Here is a 17,229-nt window from a genome sequence, read left to right on the forward strand (position 1 = left end):
TTTAGGGTGGTGCTGATTGATTGGAGATCAAGACCATATTATAGCTCATCGGGGACAGGCCCTTTGACATGGCCTGGTCCCAGGGCATCAGCACTGTTTGAAACCAGAGATTCCACCCCCCTCCCCAACCCAAACCCCTGTGAGCTCAGTTGCCCTCATGCAAAATGCTGCTTACATCACACAAACACACATGCATGCACATACTCTTGGGAACTGTTGTATTGGTGTGTAGACTGCTGTAACTATTAAACCAATTTACATTATTAGTCATTACTAAGACGCTTTGCCACACACGGCGGTTTTCTCACATTATTAGCAGAGCCTTCACACTCCGATTGGACATGACCCACTCCCTGTTTCCTGTTTCCCAGATTCCCCTGTGTCAGTCTGTTGGTGATCCTGCAGGCAGGTCTGGTCATGGTCGTGTCTGGTAATGTCTGTGGTTAGAGTGTTGTTCAGTGTGTGCGCTTTGTGAATCACGGTTTATCCCTGAGGGCTTCGAGGCCTACATTTGGGTATGTGGTGTTTCCCTGAACTCTGTCCTGAACCTCCAGTGAACACACAACTTCCCGCACACACCCCTGAACAGAAGAAAATGGACACATACATGCATGCATGATCAGTGGTGATGTGAGAGGGAAACAGACGGCCAGTGTACCCAGCGTATTTCTAGGTATAAATGAAAACTGTTGTTAGAGGTTTGGATCAGAGGCCTGCGCATCAGAGGGAGACAATATTTAGCTGTTTAACAGGGTCGATGCAGCTTGAGGTTAAGTAAGTTGATAAAGAATGGCCTTTTTCCTTCATCGTTGGAGGTCACTGTATGAGTCAGGTTTTATATTTATTAGCCCTGGTGCTCGACAAATTGCCTGCATCTGACTGGAGACCGTCCTGCAATAAAAGGCTCTGGCTCTGAATTTAGGTCTCTTTTCACTTAGAGTACAACTAAATGTCAAGCTTAAGCATCAGTAAACACACTGAACGTTTTTATACCTGAGTGAAGAATGTGAATTTTAGCAAGTTCTGAATGACTAAAGTCATTGCTGTCACCCGTCTCATGTGTGAAAAGGGGTTCAGTGCTTCGCTGAGTCTCATTTGTGTGTTTAAATTAGTATTTGTTTATAGTTCTCCCTTTAATTTCAACCCCCATAACTGTATTATTCATGCACACAAGCTGTCTTTGAGCAGAAGATTAATGTCACAGATTTTCTCTGATTAGATGGTGGGATTTACATCTCATTCTTTTACTTTCATTTCATTATTCTAGTTTCATCTATGAAACCTACAAATGTCCCTGTATGGGCCCAGTATTTAGGACCCAGGGGAGGGCAAGATCGGCTGCTCATTTCTTTGGATCCAGGGAAAATAAATGTGGACCACATTTGGGCCCAGCTTGCCCAGATATTAGAATGTAAAGCAGACCACATGTAGGCCTAGCTTAATTTGCTAATGGGCTGTGATGGGCTGTCCATTTGTTTGGGCCTAATGCTGAAGATGTGGGTTAGCTTTGGGCTGCCTATTTCTGATGGCCAGGGTATGCTCTTGTAAAGCTCAGGTCATGTGTAGGTGTCACAGCATGGGGCCTACCTGGCCTAGGTTGGCAGCTGCTATCTGGGGGTCCAGATGGTCATATACAGAATCTTTGGGTTTGGCAGCCTAAGCAGGATAGCAAAATGTATTCAACCCTAAGCCTAGGGCCCAACTGGGGCTACAGTCAGCTGCTTAGTTCTGTGGACCCATGTACTGGCATGAAATGGTGGTGATTATAGGCCTCACAGGATGGAACCCAGGTGGGGTCATGTTGACCTGCCTATTTTTGAGGTCCTGAGTACTGACACAAAATGTAGTCCGCATGGCATAACGCCCAATTTTGGACTCCATGAGCCCCCTTTTTTGGCAGTCATTATGGGTACCAGTGTGGTACCCATAATGCACACAGTGAACTCACATGGGCCCTGCATGGGCACGTTTACTGGAGATATTCTAAACCATTTGTTTTTCAGCATAAAAATATCCGACTTATCGAATATGACGTCTGTTCATACTTTTCTCAATGTGTTTTTCATAATTGCACTAATAAATAACTATGGTGGCCGCTGGTTACATTAGTATATAATGGATTTTGTCAAATGGTAGAAGTGAAAGGGTCTTGCAGAAACAAATCTGATGTCAACAGCTGATTAGCAACTTTGTTTAACTACTGGATGAATGTCTTTTGAAATTTAACAAAAACATAAGCCTCTTCTGTTTGTTTTCTGTCCTTCAGACATCTCTGACAGCGGCGTGTGTAGAGAGGGATTATTTGTGAGCTTCTTAGCACAGTAGTGTTTTCCTTCACTACACAACCTGTCTTTAGCAACTCCAAATCACTCTCTTCACGGATTATTCTACCTTTACCAGGAGGCCACACTCGTGTTCAAACATGTATGTTCACGCTCAGTAGCCACTCAGCCAAAACATGTGTCCTCCTGTTTTTTTTCTTTTGTGTTCAGATTGAGATCAGTGATCTCTGAAAAAAAGCTCTCATAAATTAAACTTTAACTCTGTGTGTGTGTGTGTGTGTGTGTGTGTGTGTGTGTGTGTGTGTGTGTGTGTGTGTGCGTGCGTGTGTGTATGTGTGTGTTTATCTGTGTGTGTTGAAAGGGGAGGAGGGAAGTATGCTTCAGGCGAATGAGGTTTTGATTGTGCTCTCATGTTTGTGCTTTCTTTCTTGTCCTGTTTTTACTTCCACACTGATGTTGCAAGCGGCATGGAGACAATTCAAGGACTGCTTTCAATAACAAGCAGTTAAGGGAAGGAACTTCTATAGCAACAAAATTGGTAAACATAGGTTGAATTTGTCAACCAGAAGTTAAGTCCTCTTACGTTCCCAGCTGTTACACCCACTTGCATATTTGAATTAAGTTCTCGCTGACAAGCCAACAATGTCTTCAGTTATTTCATGTTTTAATTTAATTAAAGTTTTTTATTTTTGGCATATGTTCATATGTGATCAGTCAAAGCAAACCTTTGTTTTCTCCTGTTTTTGTTCCTGTTGCCATTTGTTGATCCAACAGTGAGACCACTGTGCTCCATTTGTCTGTTCAGTCCCATGCAAAAGTATTCATACACCTTGAACTTTTGCAGTGAATGCAGCGGATATGTGAACGAAGGTGCTGTGCTCAGTTGTTATCAGAATTTAACTTTTTGGCCAAAACAATGTGTAATGCAGAAAAATTATTCTGCGCATCATCCTGAACACACCCTCCCCCCTATGAAACACAATGATGGCAGCATCAGGCTGTGGAGGTGCTTTTCTCCACCAGGGACAGGGAAGCTGGTGACAGTTTAAAGACTGGAGGGGGGGGCAGAGGTTCCAGCAGGACAATGACCCTAAACATACAGACAGAGCTTCAATAGATTGATTTAGATCATAGCATATCCATCTGTTTCAATTGTCCAATTGTCAATTATCCAGACCTACGTTGAATTAAGAATCTGTGGAAGCATTTGAAAGTTTCTGTTTACAGAAGATATCCATCCAAAACATCCATCAATTTTGATCTTACACATTTAATATTGGCATTGTGCAATATGTTAAGGGGAAGTGGATATGAGTGAATCTTATGCGATGTCTATGAATTTTTGCATTGTGCATCTGTCTGTCTGTCTGTCTGTCTGTCTGTCTCTCTGTCTGTCATAATTTCCATTTCTAAATACAGTACAGACCAAAAGTTTGGACACACCTTCTAATTCAAAGAGTTTTCTTTATTTTCATGACTATGAATGTTGTAGCTTCACACTGAAGGCATCAAAACTATGAATTAACACATGTGGAATTATATACTGAACAAAAAAGTGTGAAACAACTGAAAATATGTCTTATATTCTAGGTTCTTCAAAGTAGCCACCTTTTGCTTTGATTACTGCTCCACACACTCTTGGTATTCTGTTGATGAGCTTCAAGAGGTAGTCACCTGAAATGGTTTTCCAACAGTCTTGAAGGAGTTCCCAGAGATGCTTAGCACTTGTTGGCCCTTTTGCCTTCACTCTGCGGTCCAGCTCACCCCAAACCATCTCGACTGGGTTCAGGTCCGGTGACTGTGGAGGCCAGGTCATCTGGCGCAGCACCCCATCACTCTCCTTCTTGGTCAAATAGCCCTTACACAGCCTGGAGGTGTGTTTGGGGTCATTGTCCTGTTGAAAAATAAATGATGGTCCAACTAAACGCAAACCGGATGGAATAGCATGCCGCTGCAAGATGCTGTGGTAGCCAAGCTGCTTCAGTATGCCTTCAATTTTGAATAAATCCCCAACAGTGTCACCAGCAAAGCACCCCCACACCATCACACCTCCTCTTCCATGCTTCACGGTGGGAACCAGGCATGTACCTCTTCTGTGCTGCACAAAGACACGGTGGTTGGAACCAAAGATCTCAAACTTGGACTCATCAGACCAAAGCACAGATTTCCACTGGTCTAATGTCCATTCCTTGTGTTCTTTAGCCCAAACAAGTCTCTTCTGCTTGTTGCCTGTCCTCAGCAGTGGTTTCCTAGCAGCTATTTTACCATGAAGGCCTGATTCACACAGTCTCCTCTTAACAGTTGTTCTAGAGATGTGTCTGCTGCTAGAACTCTGTGTGGCATTGACCTGTTCTCTAATCTGAGCTGCTGTTAACCTGCGATTTCTGAGGCTGGTGACTTGGATGAACTTATTGTCTAGGTCTTCCTTTTCTGGGGCAGTCCTCATGTGAGCCAGTTTTTTTGTAGAGCTTGATGGTTTTTGCGACTGCACTTGGGGACACTTTCAAAGTTTTCCCAATTGTTCGGACTGACTGACCTTCATTTCTTAAAGTAATGATGGCCACTCGTTTTTCTTTACTTAGTTGCTTTTTTCTTGCCATAATACAAATTCTAACAGTCTATTCGGTAGGACTATCAGCTGTGTACTGTAACCGCCTCCTGCACAACACAACTGATGGTCCCAACCCCATTTATAAGACTTGAAATCCCACTTATTAAACCTGACAGGGCACACCTGTGAAGTGAAAACCATTACAGGTGACTACCTCTTGAAGCTCATCAACAGAATGCCAAGAATGTGCGGAGCAGTAATCAAAGCAAAAGGTGGCTACTTTGAAGAACCTAGAATATAAGACATATTTTCAGTTGTTTCACACTTTTTTGTTCAGTATATAATTCCACATGTGTTAATTCATAGTTTTGATGCCTTCAGTGTGAAGCTACAATATTCATAGTCGTGAAAATAAAGACAACTCTTTGAATGAGAAGGTGTGTCCAAACGTTTGGTCTGTACTGTATGTGTGTTGTATTTCTTCCTCTACACAATCATGCACTTATTTGAGTTGGTATGTCACATAAACCGTAACACATGGAAGAGTGATGGTTGTAATTTAGCAAAGTGTGAAAAAGTTCAAATGTTATAAATACTTTTTCAGGATGCTGTATGCATTCTGGATTTATGCATGCAACAGAATGTATGTTTTTTGACAGCACACATCACCTCCTGTCTTAATTGATAGGCTGATTGGCTCCCCTTAGTCTCCCCAAACCCTAAGCTGCGCTTACCCTCTCGCGCACCTCTGATTTCCTCTGGGGAGGTGATCTCACCGGGTAAGGAGTTTTTGTGAGGAGTGATGGGATTTATGTTCAGTTCTTTTCCTGCACACTGAATTACAAAGTATGAAGCCACACTTTTATTAAAAGCTTTTAGCTTCGTTCTCAGTCAAAACGTCCTGCCTGCATGGGCAAAGTCCTGCCCTTTAAACAAATCCCATCACATAAAACGCATTACAGAGTCATTTTGGTGCAGTCTTTTAGAATAGATCAGCATTTGAGCCCCAATAACTGAAGTGCTAAACTAAAACTTGCTAAACTGTTTCCTCCTTCAAACAGTGAAAGCTGTGCCTGTCTGCTACAATGTTTCTAGGATAAATACTTTTACATTTCTAGCTGCGGATTCATTTGCTTCTTGGGAATAGTTACAACTGTATATTGTGTATGCTCACAGTTTGCACCATAACATTAGGCCATCTTAAAACTGATTCTAACATAACTGTTGAAATCCAGCTGCCTGACGTACTTTAATGACGTTGGTTTGAGCTCAAATATCAAGAGCAATAATGGGGATCAGCTGACTGTTAATTCAGCACTGAGGTAATGAGAGGTCCACTTTATGACTTTTTTCAGCTGTTTTCGGAATGATTTTTAATATTTTTAAAGTTTTCTTGAAGAGTTGATTCCTTCATCTTGGTGCTCTCTGGGAATTGGCAGCATTGTAGTAGCTCTGACAGATCCATTAGTCAAACATTGAGATTTCAATGCAAAAAAAACAGTGGTTCCTGAACAATTACGTAAAGAACTTTCCATCAGACTTGATCTATTTTTTCTCTTTGAAATGAGAACACATCACCTCCATCCTGTATGCCTCTTCTTGGCTTCCCTCCTTTCTTAGTTCACCCTGAAACTCCTTCTCTTTGACAGAAGCATCCATTGTTGCCATCACTGGGCAGCAGTAACATGAGGACCCGGAGTGCCTCCTCTTTCTCCATTGTATCCTGACGCCAGCTCCTCAGTTGCCCTCACTCGTTCTTTATTCCCAGAACGGTCATGGGCCACTGGCAACCAGAGATCCCAGTCAACCTCAGCCTCTGGTGGCTGTTTTGGCCAGAATTTATTTGAAGAATTATTTGAACTATCTTTTCAATCAAGTTAATTGCTGCCCCAGAAACTGAGTGATTTATTTTTGGACACATTTTCTTTTTAAGCACATACCATTACAAAGAAAGAAGAAAATCTCTGTTAGACATGCACACATAGCTGTATATAAGCAACAGTGCAGTCTATCACTAGGAACATCTTGTCTGCATTTAGTCTGGTTAATTCTGAAACTACAATTCCCCTGTAGTTTGTTGGAGCCCCGGAAGATTATTTAAAATGTGTTTTCTCCATGGTTCAACTTCCAAGGAAGCTCCAGGGTAATCTTCACACTCTAAATAGATCCTAGAACAACAACATAAACATAACCAAATCACTTAGGTAGAGAAGAATGGATGTTTAGTACTGTATAATGAATAGTTGTAGACGCACACTTCCAGGGTTCCTACACAATCTGGAAAAGTAAAGGATTTGATTTAATTATTTTCAATTCAGCGTAGTTATGGAGAACTATTATTGAATAATATTTGCATTTCCAATTTTTATTCCCTATTCCATTGTCTAAATGTTCCATCCATCCAACCATCCATCTGTCCATCCATCCATCCTTGTACCCTTCTGACTGCTTTACTCTTTGCCACTGCATCCATTCATTCGTCTGTCAGTCAATCAACTTATCCATTACTCTGCTAATCTAAATCTGGAGAAGTATGGAAATTGAACATAAAAAATGAGTAGGAACTCTGTACCTCTGGAAAGAGAAAAGTTTACTTCTCTTTCATAAGTTGATGAGCATAAAAGAAATCTCATTTATCAGTTTTGTTCACTCAAAGTAATCATGCAGAATCTGAGAGTCCTGCAGCACATGAGGGGCAACCCCAGTTGGAGTCTAACAGCTGTGAGCTCCTGCTGCTGGCAGCTCATCTCCTTTTCACTCAGCACCCTCAGCAGCTCCTGGAAATGAAACCCTGATATCTAAAATGTCACCGGGATCTGCCCATTCGCCTCCTTTTTCCCCTGAAATCCCATCCCTTCGGTGTTCCTTCCAACAGTGAGCGTTGAGATTCACATCTTAAGACTCAGATGAAACCTGTTATCACAGCATGAATTTTCCTGACGAGAGAAAGAGGATGTCCTCAAGATTTCATTTGTAATCAAAACCTTGGTTCTGAAATAAATAATGGAAGCTTCAGTAATGTCACACACTTTAAAGTATTTATTTAATAAGATTAAGTAAGAGATTTAAACACAGTTAAATTCACCGACAGAGATGCAAAAGAGACTTAGGTTCAAGTGGAAGATTTAGGAAAAATTGCAGAAAAGGACAAAAAAACTATTTTTAACTCTAGTCTGTGTCTTGTTGAAAAACTGCAGCAGCTGGAGAGTTGAGCCATTATAGGACTGGTTATTCCTGTGGAGAGCAGCGTGACATCTTGATCGATTATAAGTCCTAAAAGATTCTAGTAGTGTGAGCTTTGATGTTGAGTTCAACTTCTCCTTGAAGATGAATAATAGTGGAGTCAACTCATCCGTTTACCTTCCCGGCAGTAAACTCCCTCTGCCTCCAATGTTACATCTGTCTTCAGCCGTTAACAATTGCCTAAGAGATCAAAGACATTTTCATTCGTACAGTAAGAAGAGTGTAGGTCAGGAAAAACACCTGAAATAATCTACTCAGTATATGACTATTTGGAAGTGAATAAAAGTCATGTGTTTATGAAACTTTCATCAAACATAGTTTCATGACTTATGTTCTCACCTATGATTATTATTAATATAGGTATTGCTTCTGTTTTATTAGGTAAAGAACTCATACTTTGGACTGACTGGGCACATTTTAGTTAGGAAAACCTGCTAACGTGAGGGGAAAAATGACGTAAATTGAATATATTTGCTCCTAACATGTACAAGATGAGCCTCACTGTGTATAGTGGCAAAATAAACTTTGTTTCTCATCCAGTTGTTTGTCATAATCCCAGTTATAATTACTTTCATTATTGCTCTGACTGTAGATGTAAGGAGTTTGGTGAGAAGCTGTGTTTTTTATAGCTATTTTCTGATAAAGATCAGAATGTGAATGGTTTGTTCTCTTGTCTTTCCCGTTTTTAGGAGTGGCTAAGAGAAAAGGACCCATGTGTCACATCATATTTAGTTTTTCACATTTTGCCATGCTACAATCCACAAACTGTACAGTATTTTTTGGGATGATTTGTGCAGCCCTGGTTCAGTTAAAGTGCGTTCAGACTATGCAAAGTTAGAATTTAACCGCAGGGATCTTACCGAATTGGGGTGGATCGTCTGCTCCTTACCTTTTCATTTGAACAAACTTTACAGTGCTTCTGGGATGGAAAAACAACATAAAGTAGTGTATACTGTTATGATTTTCAAAGATTTTGGCACGAATTTGTATTCAGTCCCCAGAGTCAGTACTTTGTAGAGCTGGCTTTTACAGTCTTTCTGAACATTGGGGCATCCTAATATACAGTATAAATATCCTTAAATTGAACCTCTCCATTTCAGCTCCTACTGTATGTTTAAGGTCATGATGCTGGACGATAAACCTTCACCCCATTCTCAAGCCTTTTGTCCAGTATTTAGCTCCATCCATCTTCAAATTGACTCCGACCAGTTTCCCTGTTCCAGCCGAAGAAAAACATTTCCACAGGATGCTGCTGCCACCACTGTATTTCACTGTGGTAATTGTGCATTCATGGTGATGTACAGTTTTGTTTTTCCGCGTCATAATGTTTTGCATGTAGGCCACAAAGTCCCCAATATGGATTATTGGTTCCTTTCATTGTTTTTATATTGAAGTTATTTTATTATCTTATTTAACACTCTATTAATTTATCTTTTTTCACACTTTTTTCTGTTTTTACAATTTATCTACTGTATTTCACTAATTAGGTTGTAACAAGAAAAATAAAACCTTTAAAAAGTAAAACAGCATGGCAAATATTCACTGTTTATGAAAGCACAAAATGAAATAAATAGACTGGCCCCTCTGTCTGCACAGAAAAAGTTTGGTCCTTTTTCAAGTTTTCGGATGATCCCTTTTGTAAAACCCAAAGGATTTATTTATAGATTGGTTAATAGACAGAAATGACAGGTTCAATACTTATGTGTATAGTCTCACATTTCAAACAGGTTACATCCACTGCACTGTTAGAACATCCTGTATCTGAAAAAAGTGCAAACACTCAAATACCTGAATAAATAAAACAACTGAAAAATGAGAGTTGGACATTTAGTCCTGGTTTACACATCTTCCATAAAGAGGCTTGTCTTTCTTTTTTATATTTCCACTGTAGATCAAGTCTAAGAGGGAAATGTTTTCCCAATAATTGATGGCTATAAAACATTATACAGAGGGCCCTTGGTGCTGGTGCGTAAAATAAAAGCCCCAAACAACTGTCCACTGTTTTCCCAAATAGCAACCGCACTTGGTTTTTTCTCTCCCTGGTATTGCTCACTCACAAACACAACACAATAAACTGACGGAGGAATAAGGACAGAGGTGCTTTCTGAAAACGTCAGATTTCTCACAATGAATGTTCTTTTTTTAAATCTCTATTTTTTTATACTAAGATTCAGTTGCATACATTTTATCAAAGCTATTATAAATCTAAGTTGATTTAAAAAAGGAAATGCCGTCCAATAGGGCAGTGTGGGTGATTTGTGCAGTCCTGGTCCAGTTAAAGGGATTTTGGACCGTGCAAAGTTATAATTTCCCCGCAGGGATCTTACCGAATTGTGGTGGATCGTCTGCTCTCCCTTGTCATTTGCTCGTCTGTGTGTGGCTTTCTGCTCGCATGGATGTGTGTGTCCTACATTCTGTGTGACGCACTGACCTTTCTGCTGCCTGCACACACTCCAGAGCTCACCGACCCATTTTTGTTCATGCCTGTGTGTGTGTGTTTTCATGTACTGTGACTTCCTTTTAATTGTGGCTCATCTTGTTAACAAACCAGTCACTCTGAACCTGTTCTCACAGTTCTACGTATTTTTCAAATCGCATGATTTAAAGATTTATTGTCAATTCGTTTTTAATCTGAAAATACTTTTTTAACTAATGGAAAGATTTTTGAAGATGAAGCAGTTTTCATATTTGTGGCCTTTTGAAGGCCAGCAAAGACTTCTGCAGCCTGACCACAACACAAATTTTACTTTTATGTCAATATTTTAGCAGGAAATTCCATATCCTAAGGATATAATCTGCTTTAACCACCTTAAAATGTGATATTGGGATCCGACAGTAAGCAGACCAGGGCTTTATATTTTATTGTGTCCATCTGTGTCTGGAAAGTCCATTAAGATGTGCACAGTCAGGAGTAAGGGTGAACTGACCTTGGCCACTCAGTCACTTAACGCTCCTCAGAGAAAGGGAACCTACTGACCCCTGACCCAAACCAAACTTACACACCCTCCTGATGTCATTAAAATGGTGTGTGTGATTTGTTTGATTGTGCACATATAGACATGTGTGGCTCACACATGTCTATAACTGCAACTGAATGCACGCACAAATGCATACGGCTCGTATGCATTTGTGCGTGCATTCAGTTGCAGTTTTAAAACAAGTTAGAGCAGTTTTGATTTTTGTGGATTCAATAGTTGTGAAATGCACCAACAGTGATCGGAATCTGCCAATTTTCTCTCCATCGGCTATGATCTGAGATCGGCAGGTCAATCACTAAAAAATAGGATTTATTTTGTTTTTCCTATTAATTCAAGGTATCAAAACTAAGAACTTCCCCTATTTTCTGTCTGTAAACAGATCAACCCCAACAGCTTGTACTTCAATACACTTTAAGTTTGCCTTAAAAAAGCATCTGATAGCACAGGGACAAGTCTCATTAGTATTTTCACAATGAAGATCCTCGCCATCACCCTAATCTTCAGTTCCTTCCACGGATTTTTTATAAGACCCAAGACAGAACTCTGGCTGGCCCTCTCCAAAATATTACTTACTTACTAAGCTAAATCTGCCCTGGGGTATAAATCATTTTGGCCTTAACTGTATATGCATAGGAAATTAAGTGGAAAGAAAAAGTGCAGTAGTAACATATTAACAAGCAATAAGAATAACCCCAACTTTTATTTTGAAGAAAAGTCAATTTAAGGGTTTGTTGGATATTTTCCAGACTCAGTGCTTCAAGAGCCACCAAATATACATAGGCATATCCAGGTCCCAGAATCTATAGGAAGAACAGAGAGACACCGAATGTAGGGTGTTTGAGGTCCAGTGTGTCATTGATTTGGGAAACAATGTCATCTGGTGCTGTTGGTCACCTGTGTTTTATCTAGAAGTCTAGGGTTGGCAAAACCGTTTACCGGGAAATTTCAGAGCAATTCGTTTTTCCCTCTGCTGACAAAATTTATGGAGATGCTGATTTTATTTTCCAGCATGACTTGGCACTGCTTACACTGCAGGTCTAAAAGTACCAATACCTGCTTTAACAGCCACAATATCACTGTGCTTTAATGGCCAGCAAACCTACCTGACATAAATTGTCAAGAGGAAGCTGATAAACACCAGAGCCAATAATGCAGACTAGCTGGAGGATACTGTCAGAGCAACCTGAGCATCCTGAGCACCTGAGCAGAGCCACAGACTGATCACCTCCATGCTACACTGCACTGATGCAGTAATTCACTCTAACTGAGCCTTGACCAAGTGTACCTTACAAAACAATGGCATACTTTCAGTGGCCTAACATTTCTGCATTAGAAACACTTCTGTTTTTGTCTTATCTTATGTAATAACATTTTCTAGAAACAGAATACTGGGTTTTCATTAGCTGTCATCATCAAAATTAACAAAATAAATCCATGAAATATATCACTCCTTTTTTGAATTAATCTATATAATATGAGTAACCCTTTTTGAATTGGATTACTGAAATGCTTATAATAAATGCATTTTACAAATCTTTACGGTTTAGTCAACTTCAAAAGAATTGTTTCCATTTGCCATTAATCCAGCAACGGCCTGAAGCATAAGGATGTACTTTACATCAGCCAATAATGTGCCGCTATGCCCAGTGGCATCATGTCCTTCCCTGTACTATTTAATGTGGCTTTGCCTGGTCTTAAAATCCCCATATGGCATGACTTAAAGCTCATGACTAAGTGATCTCACACTGAGCGAGTAGTTTGCTAGTGTGCATGCGGTTTGTGTGTGCGGGGATGTAAATATAGAACAGGAGAGGTGAGAGATCAAGCCACTTTGAGTAAGATGAAGGTTGTGGGGGGTGAGTTTAAAAGAAGTAAAAAGTTGGTGTAATACGTAACGAAAATCCCTTAAATGAAGTCAAATTTGAATCCTTCTTTCTGCACGTTTTAAATTACAGTCTGTAGTGACATTTCTCCAGCTTCAGCCAAATATTAATTCTTTATGTGGTTTACATATGTGCTGTGAACTGGAATTTACATGCATGAGTGTTTTAAATTTCAAGCTTTGACAAGACAATGTCTTCTCTTTAGCCAAGGAAAGAGGCAACAAGAACCAGTCTTTCTCTCCCTCTGTAGTTTTGTCTAATAGTCGAACTTGGACTGACCTCTAGAGGTGATGTTATGCACTGCACATTTGTGGTTTTAACAGGCTGCATTTCCTCCATCTGCTTCTGTTGTCTCTTGAAGTGGCTCAGAAAGATGTAGTAATAATCTACAGATGACTTAAAAGTGATTCTCCTCTCCTCTCTGTTTTGCTGTCAGGGTGGATCTGAATGAAGATGGATTCTGCCAGCCGTACAGAGGCATAGCCTGTGCTCGCTTCATTGGAAACCGCAGCATCTACGTCGATTCCCTGCAGATGCAGGGGGAGATTGAGACTCAGATCACAGGTGGGGAAAAACGTATTGAAGCATTTTTGTTTGACACGTAGCTTCTGACGTGTCCCAATGTGTGTTGCCCTTAAAACTACTTGAATGAACCATTGCTAGTAGCAATATAAGTAGCTCAAAGATTTATGAGATTGTTTATAGTTTATACATTATTAAATGCTAGTAAAAATGTTTGGAGTATTACTGTTTAAGAAAAAGACCAAAATAAAGAAACAGCCAAAACTAAATCTTCTAATACAGTTCATTTTATTTATTAAAGAAATTCTTAGCTCTACAGCACAGCTACCCAACATGTGTATGTGGACCCCATGTGGGTTTTAATCATGCTGAATGGGTACTAGGCGGGCTGAGGGTCACAATATGGTTCTTGCATGGATCCTGATTGGGTTGACTAAAAACAAATCATTTTAGTAAAACCAACTGGGCCCCCTTTGTCTCAAATAGATACTAATGACATTAGTTCAAACTGGCCAATACATCTAGGACCCATATGGGTCCCTCTTTTTATCTCCAGTTGTCCTGTATGAATTCTATATTAGCAATTAACTTTGAGCCATTTTAACCCAAGGAGAATCGCATTTGAGGCCCATTTTTCAGCTCATTTCCTACCCATCTAGGGCTCACCCCCTCTTTAATGTTAATTAGGCAGCTGCTACAGAAGTTACAAGAGTTTGAACGAATTCACAGGACTCATTGCTGAAAGGTAACAAAGATTTGTTTCTGAAGTAGTTTTTTGCTAACTTGCATTAGCACTGCAGCACAGCTAGCTGCTACAGGAAAAGTTTAGAATAACTCCAATGACGCTTTGCTTTAAAGCAACAAGAGGACTTCTGTTAGTCTATTATTAATTAACTTGAATTTTCACATGCAAAGTGGGTTTCTTTGGCTTAATGTTGAGTAATCCTAACCCTATTTATATTTCATTGTCCTGCACGTGCTCCTATGTGCCCTAACCAATTTTAAATTGATAAAAGAGAGTAAGTGGTGTTGAAGTACCTCTTTAAAGAGGCCTTCTGCGCGTTCGTTTATTCACCATAACCTGGAGGAATTCACACACATTAGGATAAATCACACGTAGACAGCTGTATGTTATTCAAAGTACCTGGACCAAGGAAGCTCTCATGTGATCAGGACACACACCGAGACGACTTTGGAGCTTCTCACTGGGCACATTGCTTTTATTAAAACACATTAAAACGGGCAGCGCCCTGTTTACAGTTTTTTTTCTCACATGTAGTCACGTACACACTTTTTCCGGCTTACCATATTTAGACAGTCATTGTCCACCAGCTGCACTCGTATCTACTGATATAAGCAGGGAGTAACACTTATCACCAATTTTCACACACTTCTGCAGTTTTCAGTAATTTTCCACTTCACCTCTTCTGTGAGAAATACTTCTGCAGACCACACAATACACAATGTCTTTATACTAACACATGTTATACATTTTATTTCCCACACTGGTTATGAACATAATAATAATGATGCACACACATAATATATGTCCACAGTTGCTTATCTGCATATTAATGGAACTCTTCTGCAAATTTGGTTTTTAATCATTGTCGTTATGTCTGGGAAGGAAGGCAGGCAGTCAGAGTTCAGTGGGAGTTCAGCTTTGTCTCCTCTCTTTATGGAGCACACATGGCCCACAGTGCCCTACCGTTATAAACGTCTGTGGTTCCGCTTCTGTTCTTTTGTTTTGCTTATTTGCGTGCGCATGCCCTTTAGAGGGCAGTTTAATGTGAACGTTATTGATGACATCTATGCAGCTGTCAGCTTAACCCCCCAAACAGTTCATGGACAAAATTTAATCTGAACCCAGGCTTTAATCCAAAATATCAAGGACATGTGATACTTAAGATGTATGCAGCCACTGTATCATAATAAGCTGACATTATGGCAGTAAGTCATATATGTTTCAGCTCTGGCATCAATATACAGCATCTTGGAATAAATGTCACCTTTTTTGGTCTTTATTATCACTTTATTCAAACAGCATGTGCAACAGGAACACTTGAATGGTGACCAAATTCATTTTTCAACTTTTTATTGTCGTCTTCTCTATACGGGGCAAAGCAATCACAACCACAGAAGAAGAGAATGTTTGTAATAACTGCACAGCTACTAGTTATACAATGAAAAATGCCACCTTTGTCACCAGTTTTATTTCTCAATTATTGTGTGTGTAGATAACAAAAGAAGCCAACAAAAAAAAAGATGGGAAATGCTCTTATAAGATGCACTGATGTGTTTTTTTTTCCAATAATCCTTTTGAAAAGCTATAAAATATCATAAGGCTTACCTTCCTTCATTCTAAAATAAATCTGGATGTTTTTTCATACTAGCCTTCAAAACTTTATACTTTCTTGTTTCCAGCTGCCTTCACCATGATCGGGACTTCCAATCACTTGTCCGATCGCTGCTCCCAGTTTGCCATCCCTTCCCTCTGCCACTTTGCCTTTCCAACATGCGACCGCACCTCAGGCATGGACAAGCCTCGGGATCTTTGTAAGGATGAATGTGAGATCCTGGAGAATGATTTGTGCAAGACGGAGTACATCATCGCCCGTTCCAACTCCATCATACTGAAGAGCCTAAAACTGCCGAACTGTGAGGAGCTAGCTGCCTCTGACAGCCCGAAGGCTGCCAACTGTTTAAGGATTGGGATCCCCATGGCTGAGCCCATTAACAAGAGTAAGATCAGTTTATCAGTTTGCTTCATTGTTGACCACAGAAATCATGGCATCTCTACCTACCAAGGATGATAGTAGCAATAACAAAGTATTCAACTCCAATTTGAGTTCAAGAGAGAGCACCCTATGGAGGGCGAATTACAATTTCTGCTGCTGCTCTGACCAGCATTGTTACTCTGATGTGCACAGGCACGAGCCAGCAAAACTATGACTAGTTACAACTGTGTCACAAAAATTATTTATATTACCAGGCCTTGCAGTACAAGTCTCACACAAACAGTCGGTCATTGTTTTGCACCTAAGGATTTAACTCTACTATGGTATTGTAGCCATCAAAATGTTCTGAGTGACAGCAAGGCACGGGTGGAGATAATTATTTTGGGTAAACATACAGCAGGAATGTTTAGAGAGTTTATTGGTTTATTAATTTGATCCATGGACATCAGCAGATGTTATGCTCTGAGAGGGAATGCTGTAAAAAACTAAAATAACAAATGTCCTTATTTGATGAACTCATACTCGTCGTCTTCCGCTTCATCCGGGACCAGGTCGTGGGGGCAGCAGACACACTAGAGACACCCAGACGTCCCTCTCCCCAGACACCTCCTCCAGCTCCTCCGGGGGGAGCCCAAGGCGTTCCCAGGCCAGCCAAGAGACATAGTCCCTCCAGTATGTCCTGGGTCGTCCCCTGGGCCTCCTCCAGGTGGGACGTGCCTCCCGCGGAAGGCGTCCAGGAGGCATCCAATACAGATGCCCGAGCCACCTCAACTGGCTCCTCTCGATGTGGAGGAGCAGCGGCTCTACTCCGAGCTCCTCCCGGATGACCGAGCTCCTCACCCTATCTCTAAGGGAGTGCCCGGCCACCCTACGGAGGAAGTTAATTGTAGCCACTTGTATCCAGGATCTCGTTCTTTCGGTCATGACCCAAAGTTCATGGCCATAGGTGAGGGTAGGAACGTAGCCCGAGTGGTAAATCGCGAGCTTCGCTATTTGATAAACTTCATATTTATGAACTGAATCTTCTGACAC

The 17,229-nt window shown here is 40.6% G+C and overlaps 1 protein-coding gene across 1 annotated transcript in view; it reads left to right on the top strand.

The window, feature by feature from the left end:
- The window catches only part of ror1 (receptor tyrosine kinase-like orphan receptor 1), a 172,253-nt gene that overhangs the window by 138,125 nt on the left and 16,899 nt on the right, over window positions 1-17,229 (top strand). Inside the window, exons 5-6 of the mRNA XM_047375899.1 lie at window positions 13,374-13,501; window positions 15,884-16,201. Of these exons, the coding sequence (XP_047231855.1) occupies window positions 13,374-13,501; window positions 15,884-16,201 (446 nt within the window). The remainder of the gene's footprint in view (window positions 1-13,373; window positions 13,502-15,883; window positions 16,202-17,229) is intronic.

This window comes from Girardinichthys multiradiatus, chromosome 9 (genome assembly GCF_021462225.1).
Source record: "Girardinichthys multiradiatus isolate DD_20200921_A chromosome 9, DD_fGirMul_XY1, whole genome shotgun sequence".
Lineage (NCBI taxonomy): Eukaryota > Metazoa > Chordata > Actinopteri > Cyprinodontiformes > Goodeidae > Girardinichthys > Girardinichthys multiradiatus.